Source organism: Sesamum indicum, linkage group LG12 (genome assembly GCF_026168435.1).
Source record: "Sesamum indicum cultivar Baizhima isolate 11 linkage group LG12, ASM2616843v1, whole genome shotgun sequence".
Taxonomy (NCBI): domain Eukaryota; kingdom Viridiplantae; phylum Streptophyta; class Magnoliopsida; order Lamiales; family Pedaliaceae; genus Sesamum; species Sesamum indicum.
Genome location: NC_142668.1, coordinates 7,962,913 through 7,980,251, shown reverse-complemented (window position 1 = coordinate 7,980,251; position 17,339 = coordinate 7,962,913). Strand labels below are relative to the sequence as shown.

At 35.1% G+C, this 17,339-nt stretch overlaps 1 protein-coding gene across 1 annotated transcript; it reads right to left on the bottom strand.

Annotated features, from left to right (window-relative positions):
• Positions 1-14,407: 14,407 nt before the first annotated feature.
• On the bottom strand, positions 14,408-16,108 carry LOC105178561 (zinc finger CCCH domain-containing protein 2-like). Its single transcript, XM_011102054.3, has one exon. It carries the CDS (start codon positions 16,004-16,006, stop codon positions 14,813-14,815), a length of 1,194 nt encoding a protein of 397 aa, XP_011100356.1. The 5' UTR covers positions 16,007-16,108; the 3' UTR covers positions 14,408-14,812.
• Between the last annotated feature and the right edge of the window lie 1,231 nt (positions 16,109-17,339).

Genomic DNA, 17,339 nt, shown 5'->3' with positions numbered 1-17,339 from the left:
AATACTCCCCTCAAATAAAAAATAATTATGTATCCCCTAGACGGTGGAGTGGATATAACTATTTTACCCTTACTTAATTTTTTTTAAAAAAAACAAAATATTTAAAAAATATAAAAAAGTTAAGGGTGGGTAAAATAAATAATTTATATGGAATATTAGCTCATAAAAATATTTTAGAAATTTATAAAATATATATAAAATTATAATTTATAATTCAAAAGGGCATTTTGGTTAGTTCACTACAAATATTAGATGAAAACCTAACGGAATGGGTTCGCTCTTAGATGGACGTTAAAATCATAGGGTATTTGTAATTTTTTAAACAAAAAAGAGGTATGCTTCAGGAGAGCTGGTTGTAATTTACCCTACTTTTGTATAAGTATGTGATTCGTATTAAAACTGATTTATCTGAAAATGTGTGAGTGGTGGATGATATAATTTGAAAGTGAAATGAGAAAATGCATTGAAATATCACAATTGTTGAATGATGTGTTATTGGTGCTTGTACATTAAAATCTATTGATATGTAGTTTTATGTTACTAGTTGCTTACAAGAACGGTGATGTGTAGACACAAGGGAGCAATGAAAATTAAATATAATTGTGATATGAAAACCTCTTGATATTGTTGAATGCCTAAATGATATGAAAAGATCTTTGATGCTATATGAAAAGAGTTATGATGCAATATGGAAAGAGCTATGATGCGATGTGAAAAGAGTTATGATGTGTTGTGAAAAAAGTTTTGATGCGAAATGAAAGAGCTGTGATGTCAAATGAGATTGATTGGCCTGTATGGCATGTCAAAGGGATCATTTAAATATTATGTAACAAATGGTGAGGTTGAGTTGATGGAGAAAACTATTATCACCTTCTAGTAAGCAGACTAGGAAAAGAGGAGTTTAATAGATTGCTATGTTATGAGTTGACTGTGTTATGTGATAAAGTTGATTATATTGGTATTAAATTGATTATACTCTATATATGCTACTCATTTTGTCTTGTCTGGACTATAATTGATGTACATATATAGATAGTGTCGGTTATTTACTTACTGAGTTGTAAGCTCACTCCTCTACTCATATTTTTTAGGAGAAGATCTTAAGGTGTCTACACATCGAGGGCTAGGTCCAAACCTTGCATTCAGTCAGGTCGGGTCATTATTCGATTTTCTCCTCATTCATCAATAAAAAGAAAAATCACATTTTGAAGATGTATAAAGTGGAATTAAAAATGTGGATGGTGTGGGAACTAAATATAATAGTTTTACTCGCAATGTCTGATATGTGTATATATATATGTATATATAATCTTGTGGATGAGAAATTGATTGTGTTTGTTACGACATTGGATGTTGGAGTGCTAATGCCTTTTTTGCAGGTCCTCCCCTTCAGAATTTGCATTCGTTTCGACTTAAGATTTGAGCATAGTCCATATCTATTGGACCTGTGTGTTTTTGAATGCATCAATACGAGAGATAGAAGATGCTTATCCCCTGGGGTAGGCACCCATTTCAAGATCTCGGAGGCCAGGGAGGACTCTCCCTCATTTTCCTGCTAAAGCATTTGACGAGTGTACAAGCTTTCGAAAGAAGGACAATGGGGCTTGGATGCAGAACCTCTTGTATCCCAAGAAGGGGGATGATAGAGAGTGGCACTCGAATGAGCAGAGCCTGAAGGAGGGATCCCTGAGGTAGGATGATTGAGGAACTCATCCTAGCGCACTTGGAGGATCCCCTTAGGGTCATGATAGCTGATCTCTTCCGTTTGGAGTCATTGGAGGTCGGGTCCCTTTTGGAGTCCTCTAAGGAGGAATAGCAGCCAAACGCCCCCGTGTGCTCCTAAAAACTTGGTCTCCTAGCAGTTTACAACATTATCCTCTTTTCCAAAAAATATACAACCACATCAACACCACATAATTATACATTTAAGAAAGAAAGAAATAAGAAGATGATGAAAATACCCAAAGGATCCCCTAGGGGGATGACTCGAGAACTTAATAAAAAATGGCTTAAAAGTCTCTCACCAATTAGACTCCTACAGTTATAAGGCCTCTCGTTCAACTTCTTTAGGAGAAGGGAGAAGGTTGTCGTCCTACTCGTCAGAGCAAAAGGAGAGGCAGGAGGGAGGTTGTGAACCCATTGGTGAAGAACGCCCACTGGCAAAGGGGCAAGACATAAAAGAAATTACACTTCCAACTCTTGGGAGAGCTAGGGGCTGGGAGGAAGCATACCCCCCGCTAAGGACTTGGAGCGTTTTAGCTGAAATCTTTGAAAGAAGATTGTAGCATTGATAGGGGCACTATTAAATTTAAGGACACTGGTAAAGCCAGACATGAGGCCGGAAGAATTAGGAGACAACTGATTGAGGGGGACCTGAAAGACTCAGGCGACCTCCTCATAAAAAGCAGGGATGGGGGCGGGGACATAAATAGTGCATTTGGGAGGAACCTTGAAATCCTCCACCAGTTGACAGACTCCAGACAGTTTATGGGAGGTGGGAACCTAATCCACCATATATTGGCCGACAACCCTCTCTTCCCTTCATTCATCACCCGTTGATCCTCCCTCTCCTCTTCATTTGGGGAAGACCCCTCTTCCTCCCCACTTCTCCTTACATCCTTTGTCTCCTCCTCGTTAGAGGATTTATCCAAAAAATGGTGGGAAGCCTCATCGGCTTATCTCAAGCTCTACCTCAGGCCACCATTATAATTGGATGAGCTTCGGCCCACTCCCCTCTAAGTAGCCCCAGAGGGATCACCGACAGCCAGCATCTCCCCCACAAATCTCACGGAGTCATCTGAGTAACCGATTCACAAAAAACACACAAAAACTAAAAGCAGGAATGAAAGAGAAGTAAAAAAAGATGCAAAGAGAGGACATGAAACAACAGTAAGAAAACTTATAGAGATAAATAAATCTTTGAAACGCTAAGGGAGGACCTCTCCTTAAGACATGGGAAGGAGAAGAAATGGGAAGTTGACGTTAGGACTAAGATAAAGGAATATATGTGTACTTAAGACCCACTCAGCCCCAATAACCGTCCTTTATTGGGCGGTTACAAGGGGCGTGGGGTATAAGGGCGGTTATCAAACCCATTCCTCTACCCTCAAGAAATGATGGCTATACTAGAATCCAGCCAGTAGAGGGCGAAGCCCCAAGAAGAAGCCTTTTCGATTTACAAGAATGAGGCGAAGTCGGACTTTTCTATAAGAAGAGGAAGGGCCCTTTCACCCACGAGAATATCCAACTCTTAAGGAGCAGGTAGGCTTCCTCCTCATCAAAGTGGCGGGGGGTAGGGGGGATTGAGGGATGTAGCCTCATGCTAGTGGCCCAAAATCAAGCTCACTTCTAACCCAACAAGCTAGCTTAGAAGCTCAATGTGAACAAAGGCGCAAAGGGACCCTCTTCCGCCCCTCTTTTCATCGACAACCCAAGAAGGTATGTAGCCCAGTGAGCAAGTATATCCAAGAAGCCCAAAGATCTAACTTGGCAGCTAGTCTGTCCCATTGGAGGACCGCCACTAGACTAGGTTATGACAAGAAGGCCGAAATTCTAGGGCAACAGACTCCTCATTTCGCTGAAGTCTTCTTATCAATAAGGATTCCCACAAAACTTGCTTACCAGTACGATAAGGGTGGCAGGGAAGAGTTATCCATTGCCAATCACCTCCCTCAGTCCCCCTCAGACCGGGTAACCTCCTCTATAAAAGTTGAAGAGGGACAACTCCCGAAAACACTCATAAGCTATTCTTATCATATCTCTACACTACCATAATCTTTTCATCATACTTTATCTCGATTGGTACTTATTTTATCTTTTTAGTATCATTTTACCAAAATCTAAAACAAACTTGAGCGTCAGCGTGCTAATATTATTTTGGTAGGTTCCCTTTCCCAAGCTTGCGAACATTTCAGCCCAATTTCCAAGTGCAAATCCACATTCGACCGGACTCGTGCAATTTTTGCAAGCATCACTACATATATTCAATTTAACGCCTCATTTAACGTTCTCATTGTACTCGAAAAATATATAATGATGTTAACCTTAATCAATATACATATATTATATTTATCGCTTTATAAGCATGAAAAATATACATGAGAATATTAAATGAGGAGAAAAATTAAAAAGTTATACAATTGTTTTTACTTTCGTAAATATTTTTCGTCCAAACACCAATAGAAGAGGGGTTAGGTGTAAACGGTAAATTTTCGAAATGGGTGTAAGTATAATTTCAAAACTTCTTTGGAGGAAAGTGTAATTTCTCATTTTTAGAGGGGGTTTAAGTATAATTAACCCTAAAATATTTTTAAACATTAGTCAACTACAATTATGATCAATTTTTCCTCCTTTTTTGATGGTTTACATGCATTTTTCCCTCCCAAAGAGGAAAGTTAATGGAGTTAATAGCCGTACACAATATACATGGCTTTTTTGGACTAAGAAAAAAAAAGATTGAGTTTTATGGAACCATAATTATGATACAAAAAAAAAATATTCTATCATTATTTTATGTGACTAAAAAATATTTTTCCAAAACATGTGTTTTCAACTTAACTACAAACCATTTGAATTGGTGATAAAAAAAATACCATATAACTCCATGTAAATTTTAAAAAGGTGTACATTGCCCCCTCGTCTCTAGAATTGTATTTCACGTGTCCAAAATGCAACTAAGTATGTATATTTTGCCCCTAAATAACCAAACTACCCCTGTCTTTATATTATACATATTTTAAAAATATAATATAACAAAATATAATTTAGTTATATGTATATATATAAAGAAACCTAAAATATAAATTGGAAAAAATGAAGATAACTCGACGACGGATGGGAGATTGGCGGTGGGTGAGATGTCAAAATGCTCATCATTGGATGGGCTTTCCAATGGTGGTAGACTCGTGTCGAAAAATGATCGGACGGTGGAGAAAAAAAGCGATAGAAGATGGGGGCACGAGTTAGGATTTTTTGAGGAAAAAAATAGATATAACTCGCCAACAGATTGAATTTTGGTGGGTGAGGTATCAAAATGGTCTCTATACGAGCTTTCCAACATAAGTAAGCATGTGTCGAGAAGCGGTCGGATGGCGGAGAAAAAAGAAATAGAAGATGAGGGGCGCGAGTTAGAATTTTTTGAGTGGAAAAATTGAGATAATTCACCAACTAATTGGAGATTTATAGTGGTTGGGTTATCAAAATGCTCGCCATTAGACGAGCTTTCCTATGATGGCAAGCTTGCTTCGAAAGGTGGTCAACGGCGGAGATATGGAAGGAGAAGAAAATTAGATTTAGGATATATACATACAAATATATATATACATATCTATATATTAAAAAATATATAATTATATATATATTTGATGCGTTCAAAACACGCAGGGGTCCAATGATATGGACTATTCTTCGAAACTTGGGCCGAAACGTATGCAAATCCTGCAGAGGAAACTAAAGAAAAAGACGTTCTCATTCCGACGCCAAAGTTAGTATTCAATTCGAGATTAAATAAAGCAAAAAGAAGTGAATTTAATTAAAAATCGAGATATGGTGATTAAATTTGGTGAAAAGTGTAAGAACACGTAATAATATACTTAGATAGAGCTTAAGAGATAGTTAAGAGAGTAAGAGAGGTATTTAGAGAGAGAGAGGGGTGTGAGGAGGGGTATCCCCTCCCTAGAGGAACCAAGGCTGTATTTATAGAGGAGTGCCCTAATTAGTTGGGGGTCTATCCCACTCCCTAGATATTCGTGGAGATTGGTTGGGATGGTTAAGATAAGGAGTAGGTCGTCCTTATCCGCAACTAGAAGTGCTTTAGTAGGAATCTTCTTCAGTCTAAGGAGACCCCTCGTCTGCAAGGAGTCCTAGCCGTCAGGGGGTCCTCCTTCTAAGGGCTGATGTTGTCCAAGTAGCTGCTGATGTGTCATGTGGGAGAGTGGGCTGCCACGTGTGTGGGCCTTTTGGGCCCAATACTTTATCGAGTTTTAATCATGGTCCAAGTCGGGTGATTATCCCTAGCCTCGAGTCGGGGGATATCCTTGATCTCCTCCTTTATTCTTGAGTTTCTTAGGCTGTTTAGGCTGTCTGGGCCTTCCTAGTTAAATTGTGGGCTGAGGCATCCTTAACCTCCATGGGACGTTATGGGCATGGGATGTAATGGGCCTCTTGGAGGGTTCCGTGGGATTTTTGTTTCTTTCTTCTTTTTTTGGCCACTCGGGCCTGGCCATCTTATTTTATTCACATCAGTAGCCCCTGCACTCTAATAAGTGGATATTTCGACACTTATTTGAATATATATCTTTAAAAGTGAGGGCCAAAAAGGGAGTTTTTCTTTTTTCTTTCAAATTCCTGTAAAGAATGTTATAAGCATAAGTATGCTTAGAAAAAGAAGACTTACTTCGTGTTTTCACGAAGCAGGGTTTTTTTAGAAGGTGCCTCCACGAAGGAGTGTTCAACGAGTGCCTTTTGTGCTTACTCCGATATGGAGCTTTATTTTTTTACCAAGGAATGTTAAATAACAAAGACATGTATATATTATATAGGTCCTGCATGGAATAAACTTATTGTGCCTCCACGAAAAAGAGCTTATTTGAGGGGGGGCCTCCTTGGAACAGGACTTAAAGACTTTAGTGAAGGAAGAATAAGGTGGCTGCCAAAAACAAAGCTTAGATGCCTCCGGCGGAGGAGGGTTTAGGTGTCTGTATAGGATAGAGCTTACAAGTTCCCCAAAAAAGGACTTAAGTACATACCTAAAGGAAGGTTGCCTCCATGGAGGAGGGTCTCTATGCCTGTGTGGAACACAGACTTTTTTATGAGAGGGTGCCCGCCTAGGGGTAGGGCTTTAATCAAAGAAGTTTGAGAAGGATGTTTCCCCCATGAAATCCCTGCAAGAAAGCAGATGTTTACATATTGAAGGTGATAAAATAAAAGATTATTAAGTTAAAATATTAAAGATACCCTTAAAAAAAGCTTGTATGTGAAGATTTATTCGTTGAGGGGATACTTCCCTAAGGGTAAGGCTTATTCCTTGAAGGATGCTTGCCTGGGGGTAGGCTTTAATCTAAGAAGGATGCCTGCCTTGGGGACATGACTTACTTTCTGAGGAGGAACTGAGGTGTGGAGGCTCAGTTAGAGGGCCTTAGACTATCGCCCACTGGCGGGGGCCAGGGGTGTCATTGGCACGACCTATAGGGCCGGGGCACTACTAGTTGTTTGGGCTTGTGGGCCTCTTGGAAGGTGTCGTGGGCTTTCTGTTTTTTTCTTCTTTTATGGGTTGTTCGGGCCTCTTTGAGCCAGTTTATTTTATGTACATTAATATTAAAATCATATATTTAAATTTGTTATAAGTATGATAAAATTTGAGCCACAAATTTAAATCAAATTAATATAGATCATTGATTTAAAAAGAATATTTTTGTAACTGCAACATCAAACTCATGTCCAAATTCAACTAAGATCAATATACATTTGTTTAAACTTTATAGAAGATTACATATTATTTTCTTTTAACCACAAAGACCTATTTAAATATTTTGAACGTAATGGAATAATATGAATTTTACCCCCATATAATATGTAACTCAATACATAGTCTGTGGGCTTGGAAAGTCCATCATTCGATCCCATGCAAAGCAGCCGCGCGGAACTTTTGCCTTGCAAGAAATCAAAGAATCAAAAGCTCGTCCTCATCCGAATCGGTACGTTGCGTCTTGCATGTTCACCAACTGTCATGTACTTGCGCCCCACTGCCACCTCACTGTCGTTATCTTTTATGCACGTTAAAACTGCGATTTGTCGTCTTCTATAAACATTTAGAATCAAACTGCATTAGACGTAATTCATTTTCAAGTTCTGTTTTTTTTTTTTTTGACAAGAATTCTCTTTCAAGTTGATATAATGAACCTCACACATTTAGATCCAAAAGAGAATATTAGCAATAAAAAATTAAATGTAATATTAAATTATTATTAATTATAATTATTAAATATAAGAATAATTATATTTATACATTTTGATTTATGATCTATTTACATCAATTATATTTGATTTTTTGACCAATTATATGTATGCCCACCGAAAACATCAACCTTGTTTTACACAAACTACCTCGATTTTTTAGAATTACTCATACATCCTCCAAACACTACAAGAAAACAAGTGATATACTGTGAATAATATTTCATCGAAATTAATTTTGTAGCTGATGAGATGGACTAACAATGGATGTTCCATAGAAAATTGTAAATAAAAATTATCCAAAAAGAAAAAAAATGGGAGGTATATAAGCAACAAAATGGCTAAAAATATTGTAACTCTGTAGTTAAGAAAATGTACTAATAATGAATATTTCGTAGCAAATTATGTATTAAAAATATCCAAAAAGATTTGATACATAGGTAACAAAATGGTTACAAAGATTGCAATAAAGTAGATTAGTTGATTTAGTAACTTCTGTTGCAATTTACCGAAAATTTTTTGCTTAGGAAATAAATTTGAAAGTAAAAACTATTGAATATCTTATTTACAAAGTGAACTACGGAATTTTCATAGTCCTGGAAATAAAATTTTCTATGAAGTCTCATTTGCAATGAAAACAAATATAGTTATGATTTTGTGTCGCCATAGTGACGAATATGCCTATAGAACTTCTATTCTATAGTGGCGACACTGTTATGGAATTTTGGTAGAAAAAATTGCTACATAATTTTTGTAGCCATGGCAATAAAATTAATTGCTAAATATTTTTTACTTTCATTGCAACAATAGCACCTAGAGATTTTCTACTATTATGTATGATTGTTTGTTCCACCGATTATGAACTAATAAGATAAATAAGGAAAAAGTATTATTTTAGTCCGTTAAGTATGTCTAATATTAATTTTAGTTCGATAACTATGTCCATTTTTGTTTAGATCCAGTAACTTATGAAATTGCTTACTTTTAGTCCTCTGACAGATTTTCGGACAATTTTACCCCTATGCAATTTTTGAAAGATAGTTTTAGTCCATATGCACTCATTGGGGTAAAATTGTCCGAAAATCTGCCAGAGGACTAAAAGTAAGCAATTTCGTAAGTTATTGGACCTAAACAAAAATGAACATAATTATTGGACTAAAATTAAAATTATATATATTTAGCGGACTAAAATAATATTTTTTCCTAAATAATATATAAGTATTCGGCAAAAACCTCAAGTGATTCATTGGATGCTTTTCGAGAAGTTGTTCATAACCGCACTAAAGTGAGTTCGGAGGCAATTCTCGCTCCAACAGGCTGGCAAGCCCGGGGCGTGATAAATTGTGTCAAAGTCGACCAGCAAATAGAGTTGAGAACTAAGTGTTATAAGGACAAAGTGTTACGTGGTGAGAGCTGGCTCAAAGCGTGACATTATGAATATAGCAATAGAAATTTCGTATTTAAGATTATAAAAATTATTAAATATTCGCAATGCTATGAATGTAGCAATAGAAATTCCGTATTTAATAAAAGTTATTAAATATTCCCAGCGAATTACTGCAACAAAATTAGTCACAACACTTTCATATATTATATACCTACAAAAAGAGCTACAAGAATCCGTAGCCTTGAGCTACAAAAATTAAAATAATTGTAGCCATAATTAGTCACAAACATCTAGGTTTCGAAAATAACTACAATCATTCTGTAGCTACATATACATATATATATATATGAGCATTTGCTACCGCTAAGTCGAACGGATTCTCTGTTTTCTAATAGTGAAAAACATCGATATCATTACATAAACATTACGTTTTGACGATCAGAAATGGTTTCTCTAATCAAACAAAAGATAGAAATAATTTGTGTAAATAAATCATAAATCGAGTGGTAAATCAAATTATCCATTAAGTATAAGGCTTTTTATTTAAATATGATTTTATATTGTGACCTAGAATAATTACTTACAAAATAATTATACATAAAGTTATTATTATAAATAATTAGTAACACTTATATGTTGATAATAAAATAAAAAATAAATATAATTGTCATCACGTTTCAATATATAGTCACTAGACCGTTAGGTTACATGCATTTTACCCATATGATACTAAGAATGTTTAAAAAACATCGGAGAAAACCCAATAATAAATTATTTTTTTTATTAATATACATGTAATTAGTATATATTAAATTTTAATATTTAAATTATAACATATGTCTCTTTATTTTCATTCAAATATTGAGACTATTTGTGTTGGTCAATATGGCCAATCGTAACCTTTCTTCTTCGATACCACCATATTATACAGTTATTATCTTCACTAATTCTTGTAACTTATCACATTATAATCCACTTATTCACATTGAAATAGTGGATGATTTCTACACCTATAAAATGGGGATTATTTCTAGCTTCTAATTTTAATATACACGCATTACAAGGTTTACGACATGTAATTATCCTATAACACAGAACTATATTAGTCGCATGAAGGTATTCTTTTTTTGTGGAGTTTTGAACTCTACTACTTATCTAGAGTAATTAAGAGTTATACGATGTTGTCAAACTGTTATATCTTGGAGAGACGATTCAGAAATGGTACTGCTGAACCAGTAGGAATATTATTAGAGTAGATTTAAATTTTTTTAAAAAGAGCGAGGTATCTGCGCTTCAATCTAAAATTTTATTTTTATGTTTTATGATTCATGTGTTTCGTTGGATTACTCGTTCAGCAATTATATAACTTATATTTATATTGATTATAAATAGATTAGAACGAAAGTCAGGAATTAAACGCAGCATGGGCATAAGTTAATCAATGTAATAAGGTTTTTCATGTGGAGGGTGTCTCCTAAACCAGGTAAAACCGAATCAAATGTGCTTGTCTCTTTTATTAACTAACTATTATGGCACGTCGTTTTTATGGGTATATAAATAATATATTATGTGCTGAAGTATATTATAAATAATATATATATATAAATCACACGTCGTTTCACAAAAAAAAAAGAAAGAAAGAAAGCAAGCAACAAAAAGAACAAAAAAAAAATAACAATAAAGTTGGTGTTGTGGTGTCATAACAGTCGTTTGTGAGATAAAAATATCTTTTCTCATATATTAGTATAGGTTACAAAACAGTCCAAAATCTGTACTCTTATCGGATTGTTTTGATCCAAGCCTCGTCCGATCCAAACGCGAGTATGCAACGGTCGTGATGACTATATCATCACCCTATATTTATGGTTCCTATGAAATATCGTACAACTAAGAACATTTATAAATACTAGGCCTTCATCATTTCTTACGACATTATGTATTTTTTTTCTACATGGCCTTATTGATTTACACATTGAGAAGATATAATCCAAACTTTATGAATGTAATTTTTACGATTTTTTGTCTTGTAGGTCACGTATCAGTTTTTGAATTAAAATATTTGACAAAAACTATAAACTTAAAAGATAAAATATTAGTAGCTTATAAACCATTTTAAAAAGAAAGTAAGAAAATGTAACTTATTTTAAGATGTTAATAAAATTTCTTCAAACTAATTATAAATTTATTGTTACTAAGTTTTTATAGTCTCAATCATGTTATCTGAACACTTCAATAACCCATGTTTAGAATAAAAATTTGATATTTTATAAGCGGTAAAATTAAATTATAAGATATTTTTTGATGATATAAGACTTTCTAACCAAGCTTAGCTGTGAATGAAAGCACCTTTCTCAATTACCACTTATCCACAAAGCTTAACTAAAACGGGTTTGAAGAATTATAACATTTAACTACAAGTAATTGCCATGATTAATAACGAATAGTCGTAACAAATAGTTATTGATTATGGCTATACAACAGTTGTTGATCGTAGTTTTTGCAAGGGTGGTTAAAATATTTATCATAGCTAAAGATCATGGCAAATATTTTGACCATGGCTCTTAGTTGTGGTAATCGATTTTTTCATGGTGGAAAAATTAGTGTTTAGCCAAACGCCACTAATATTGTAGCTAATAGTAATTTTTTATAGTGAATATCGTAAATGAGCAGATTACTCTCTTCATGAAAAAAAAAATAATAGCAATTTACCTCCTTGCATTTTTTAAAATGGAGCAATTTACCCCTTGTCTATGCAAATGAGCAAATTATCTTCCTATGGAAAAAAATAGCAATTTACATACCTGTATTTTTATAAATGCAGCAATTTATCCTCTTGTGTTCTTCAAAATAAGAGCAATTTACCTCCTTGTATTTTTTAAAATAAAGCAATCTTGAAAAACACATGGGATAAATTGTTGTATTTTTAAAAAACACGAGAAGGTAAATTATTATTTTTTTATAGTAAATAATTTGCTTATGTACAATGTTACCGAGGAGTTGCTTGCAATTTTACCCTAATTAAAACTCCTGTAACTAATGGGATTTCGATTAATTTGTGATTTAAAGTCAGCTTAGTCCGAGAGTTAGAATAATTTTGAAAGTAATTATGAATTTCGGTTTCATGATTTCACAATGAATTATATAGATCGACAATGGTATCATGTACTGCCTCGTCTTTTCTTGATCCCCCACCCCCCCCCCCACCCCCCCGCCAATCATTCTTACTCCAGTTCTGGTTTCTTTCTTTGAGTTTTTCTTGTTTAATTTTGTTTTTGTGATTTTTTTATCTTCTTGTCTCAGTTTCACCCAGAAGTCGCTCTGGTCAGTCCAGTTTCATTTCACTTCTACCTACGACAGGCTTCAGCATGTGTAGTGGTGTGGACTAGGGTTGTTCCTCTCCTGGACCAATCATTCCTACTAGCGATTTGAAGTATAGAATTCGAGAACACGAAACAATGAGTTGCACAGAAACTCTTAACTTCGATGCTTTTAAAAATGTCCTAACAGCACTCCTCCAACCAGTCAACGGAACCTTGATATGGCTCAAGGAAGTGGATCTGTCTGAAAAGTACGATGCAAGTATAAAAAATTAGAAAATAATAAAATTAAGCATTTAAAATCTAATTTAAGGGTGTACCCTGGATTTATCGCAGGCGCTCGGTATACAATTAAATAAAATCGACAAAGAAAAAACCGAGAGGGGCAACAAATCGTAAAGAAACCTTACAGTTGCCGTTTTTCTTCAGTCGGCTCTAGCATTGTTCATTTTCAATCCGATCGTCGTCCATGAGGTTTCAACCTTGAAATCCTCTAAATCCGTCGACTAAAATCGCCGGGAGTCACCTAATTTATCCAAACTCTCCTAGATTTAACCTTAGCCGAATTTTTCACTCAAAAAGTTGCAAATTTTCGGCCCTTCTCATTCCACTAAGAGAAGTCATCTTTCTTCTCTTTAACTTAAACTATGTCAAACGGGTCTTGAGCTCGGACTTAAATGGACTAGATTTTGAAAGATTAAGTCCATGTCCAACTAATGGACTTAAATTAAATCTAATTTAATTATAAGTTCATTATTTTAAGGTTCTTGTCTAATTTAATCCAATTAAAAGACCCAATCTCGTTCTCTCTTTTAATTTAAAATTCAATTTATGAATTAAAAGAAGCCCAACTAAAATCAATTTAAAAGGCTTAATTAAACCCAAAATTAACTAATTCAATTAGTTAATCTTTGAAAAAATCTAACCCCTGGATTTTTTTATAAATGATTAATATTTATTCTCTCCAAAAAAATTAATTTAATTTCAATTAAATGATCTATCTTTCATAATTAATTCTCAATTAATTTCTTCATTATTTTGGTGAGTAGAGTTTCACCCTTAATTAGACTTGGACGTGTTTCCAACCCATTTAACTAAATCAAATTTAATTAATTATTTTCAATTATTCCGTACCAAAAATCACTTGATACCACGGGAAGCGATTTTGCAACAATTCATGATAATAAAAACTATGTAAATAATAATGTGAATATTTAGGCGCCCGAATACATATGAGTAAAATCCTTTCATCAACAATCTCCCAACCTTAATTTAAAACATAAAATTGAACATCGTTTCCCATCTTGGATTAAGCATATCCATACTTAATAACTTGAAACCTTATGCTTACCCCACTAAATAAAAAGCAAAAGACCACGAAAGATACTAATAAGTATACTATCTATTCTTTCTATATATATGCAATACAAATTATCCCTTTTTACACAAAAAAATTAACAATTATTTGCTATAATTTTTAAAGAAATCAATTTACCTCTTTAAATAAAAAAATTACTTTATTTTAAAAACATAAAAAACACAAAGTTAAATTAATAAATTGCTATTCTTTTCAAAAAGGATAACTCGCTCAGAGAATTCCTTGAAATTTTCTCGATTAAATTAGAACTATATGATCAATGTTTCGAACATAGTATAATATTAACTACAACCATATGACAAATGCTTTGAACATTCTTAAAATTTTAAAAACAACTAAAATTACAACAAATTTTTTAACTACAATTAAAAATTGCCGAAAAAATACAAGATGTCATATTTAATATTAATCCAGCAGCCCATCAGAGATTAAATTACAGAAAATTCACAGTGATCATCTGGAACTGATCATCAACAAGAATTACATATTTTAATCTCAACTTAAACAAGGACTAATTATTTGATTAATACAAGACCCATAATTGACAATACGTAAAAAAGTTAAAACAAAAACCATTAACAAAACAATCTGCAGCAAAAATAATCACACTCCGTCATCGATCCCCACATATACATACACTTGGATTCTGTATGTATATGCGGGTGCAAGATCCTTATATATACAAAAATCTTGTTCATATCTCCTTCAAAATCTCCATCTCCTTCACAATTATTATTTATATATGCGCCCTTTTGTGGTCCATTCTCTCAGAATTGTCTAAGTGAGCAGATCATTCACCCACCCAAGATCAGGCCCAGCCAAATTGCTCTCACTGTTGTACCTGCTGTCCTCCATCAGATTCCTGCCGGAGAACTCTCCATGGAAAAATTTCCCGTGACCACGACTGGCCGCCGTCGCCGTCGGTGTTGGGGTTGACGGAGATAGCAAGAACTGGGGTTGCTCTTCAACATTGAAATTCACATCCAGCCATGGTAGGTTCCCACTGCTGACAGCGGCTGGAGATGAAACTGCTTCATGATTCACATTCATAGCCTCGAAAGAAGCCATCAATTCAGTCAATGCATCCTTGTAACTCATCCCAGTGCCGCCGCCGCCGTTGAGTTTCGGCAACGTGCAGCAAGACCCGAGGTTACCGAATCTGTCCCCGTACGCCTCGATGTTGCCGTATCGGTCGCCGTACAGTGAAAAATCAGACGAACACACAGGAGAGATGGGTGGCGACAGTGGAGGAGACGCATGGGACATATTGCCCATTAGAGTAGAAGTAGGAGATGCAGTCATAGAGTGGCAAAAAAGACAGCACTGGTTCAAACTCCGGTACTTTTTCTCCATCGTGGTGGGAGAGTTCATCCGCGGAGAATGAGGAGGAGAAGTTTCCGGCAAGATACGAAGCTGCCTAGTTGAATGAGCGAAAAAACATACCTTTCTCTTGCAATTCTTCCCATCTTTGCATGCCTCAGTGCGGTAGCGAGTAGGATGAAGCCAGCACTCGAAAACCCCGTGTGAAAACTCGCAGTTATCTCCCTTGCTGCAATGGCCCTTGCGGAATTCAGAGCAGACAGTGCCGGAGTAATGGTATCTCCTCGGATCTCTTCTCCGGGCTTTCTCGCCAGGGTGAGCGAACGGGCAGTCGGTCCAATCATGGCTCCGGCTCCGGTTGCATTTCCGGACCTTGAACTCGTACATTCTGAAGTGGTCGGAGGAGTAGGGGTCGGAGTCGTCATCGTCGAGGTTGTTGCAAGGCAAGAACTTGGAGAAGACAGTGTCCTCCGCCTTGGGGGAGTCCATCATGAAGGACATGTCGGCGGGGGAAGGAGAGGGGGCGGAGGAGCGGCGGCTGAGGAGTTTCCTGGGGGGGATGTCGATTTCCCTGAGGGATTTCTTGGTGAGATAGAGTTGGTGGGAGTGGTGGAACTTGTGTTGCTGCTCAGCACAAACACTGCCCATCATGTTTGATAAATTTTCTTGATGAATTTCAAGGGGTAGGGGACATGAAAGAAATGTTTTTGCGGAAGAGAAGGGGAGCAAAAGAGATGAGGAAATGAAAGAGATAGAGTGAGGGCATATATACAAGGGGGGTGCGGGGTTGGGGGGTGGTGACGAGGATCGTGTGAGGTATGGGCAGAGAGGTGCGTGGCTGCATAGCATTAGGGTGTTTGCATGCAAAGTGAGATATGTGGCAGCTCGATATCAAACTATTGCATGCAAACAGCAGCTCTCTCTCTCTCTCTCTCTCTCTCAGACCCTGTTTTTGTACGTTTCCTCTGATGATGGTTGTGATGCTTCCACACGAGGCTTGATGGAGGTTCGGACAAATTTGGTCCATGCACCACTCTTCTACTTTCTTTTTTTCTTTTTAAAGTAGATAAATAAATACATTTCTTAAAATTTTATGATTTGTATATCTATATATATATATATATAGTACTCTCTCGATGACAAATTAAGGGAGTCAGCAATCTTGGAATTATAATTGTTTGTTCATATTAGGTGTATTTATTATGATGTACGGATACTCTTCATAATAATCCTACATGTCCTGTGAAAATACACTTTTAAGTTCATACCATAGGAGTTAATAATTTTATTCATCTGTTTTATACAATTTTTAAAATATATTTCATATTAAAAAAATTCGACACGCTTAATTTTATATTTTATAAAAATGATCCCAAATTTAGAAAACTTGGCATATTTAGTCCCATAAATTTCGTAAAATACAGAACTAAACGTGTCGCATTTTCTCAGTTTTAGGTAAATGATTAAATGTGTCAAGTTTTCTTAATTTTAGAACCACATTAAAAATTCCATAAAATAAAAGATTAAATGGATTAAACTCTCTATCTTATGAAGCTAAAAATACAAATCTGCCTACATGAGCAGTATTAAAAAAAAAAATTGAAACTTAAAGAGAAAAAGGTTTTGGATAAATGCTGAATACGTTTCCCCTTAGACATAATTAGACTTTTATTCGAAATCTTATTCTATTGCTTTTAGGGAGTATTTGTTAAAAAAATTTAAAAAGTGATTTAGTAAAAGAAGTTGAAAGTTGTAGCAGAATTAAAAGTGAATAGTGTTTGCAAAAAAAAGTAAAAAAATAGATAAAAGCTAAATTGGATAGTGTTTGTAAAAAAATCACTTCTTAAATAAATTTAATTGGTTTTAGAATATTTGTCCATATGTATTAGAAAGATACTATATTTATTTAATATTTGCAATTGTCATTTAATAATAATAATTTTTTCGCAAAAAATAATACATTTTATTGCAATTAGTATATCTC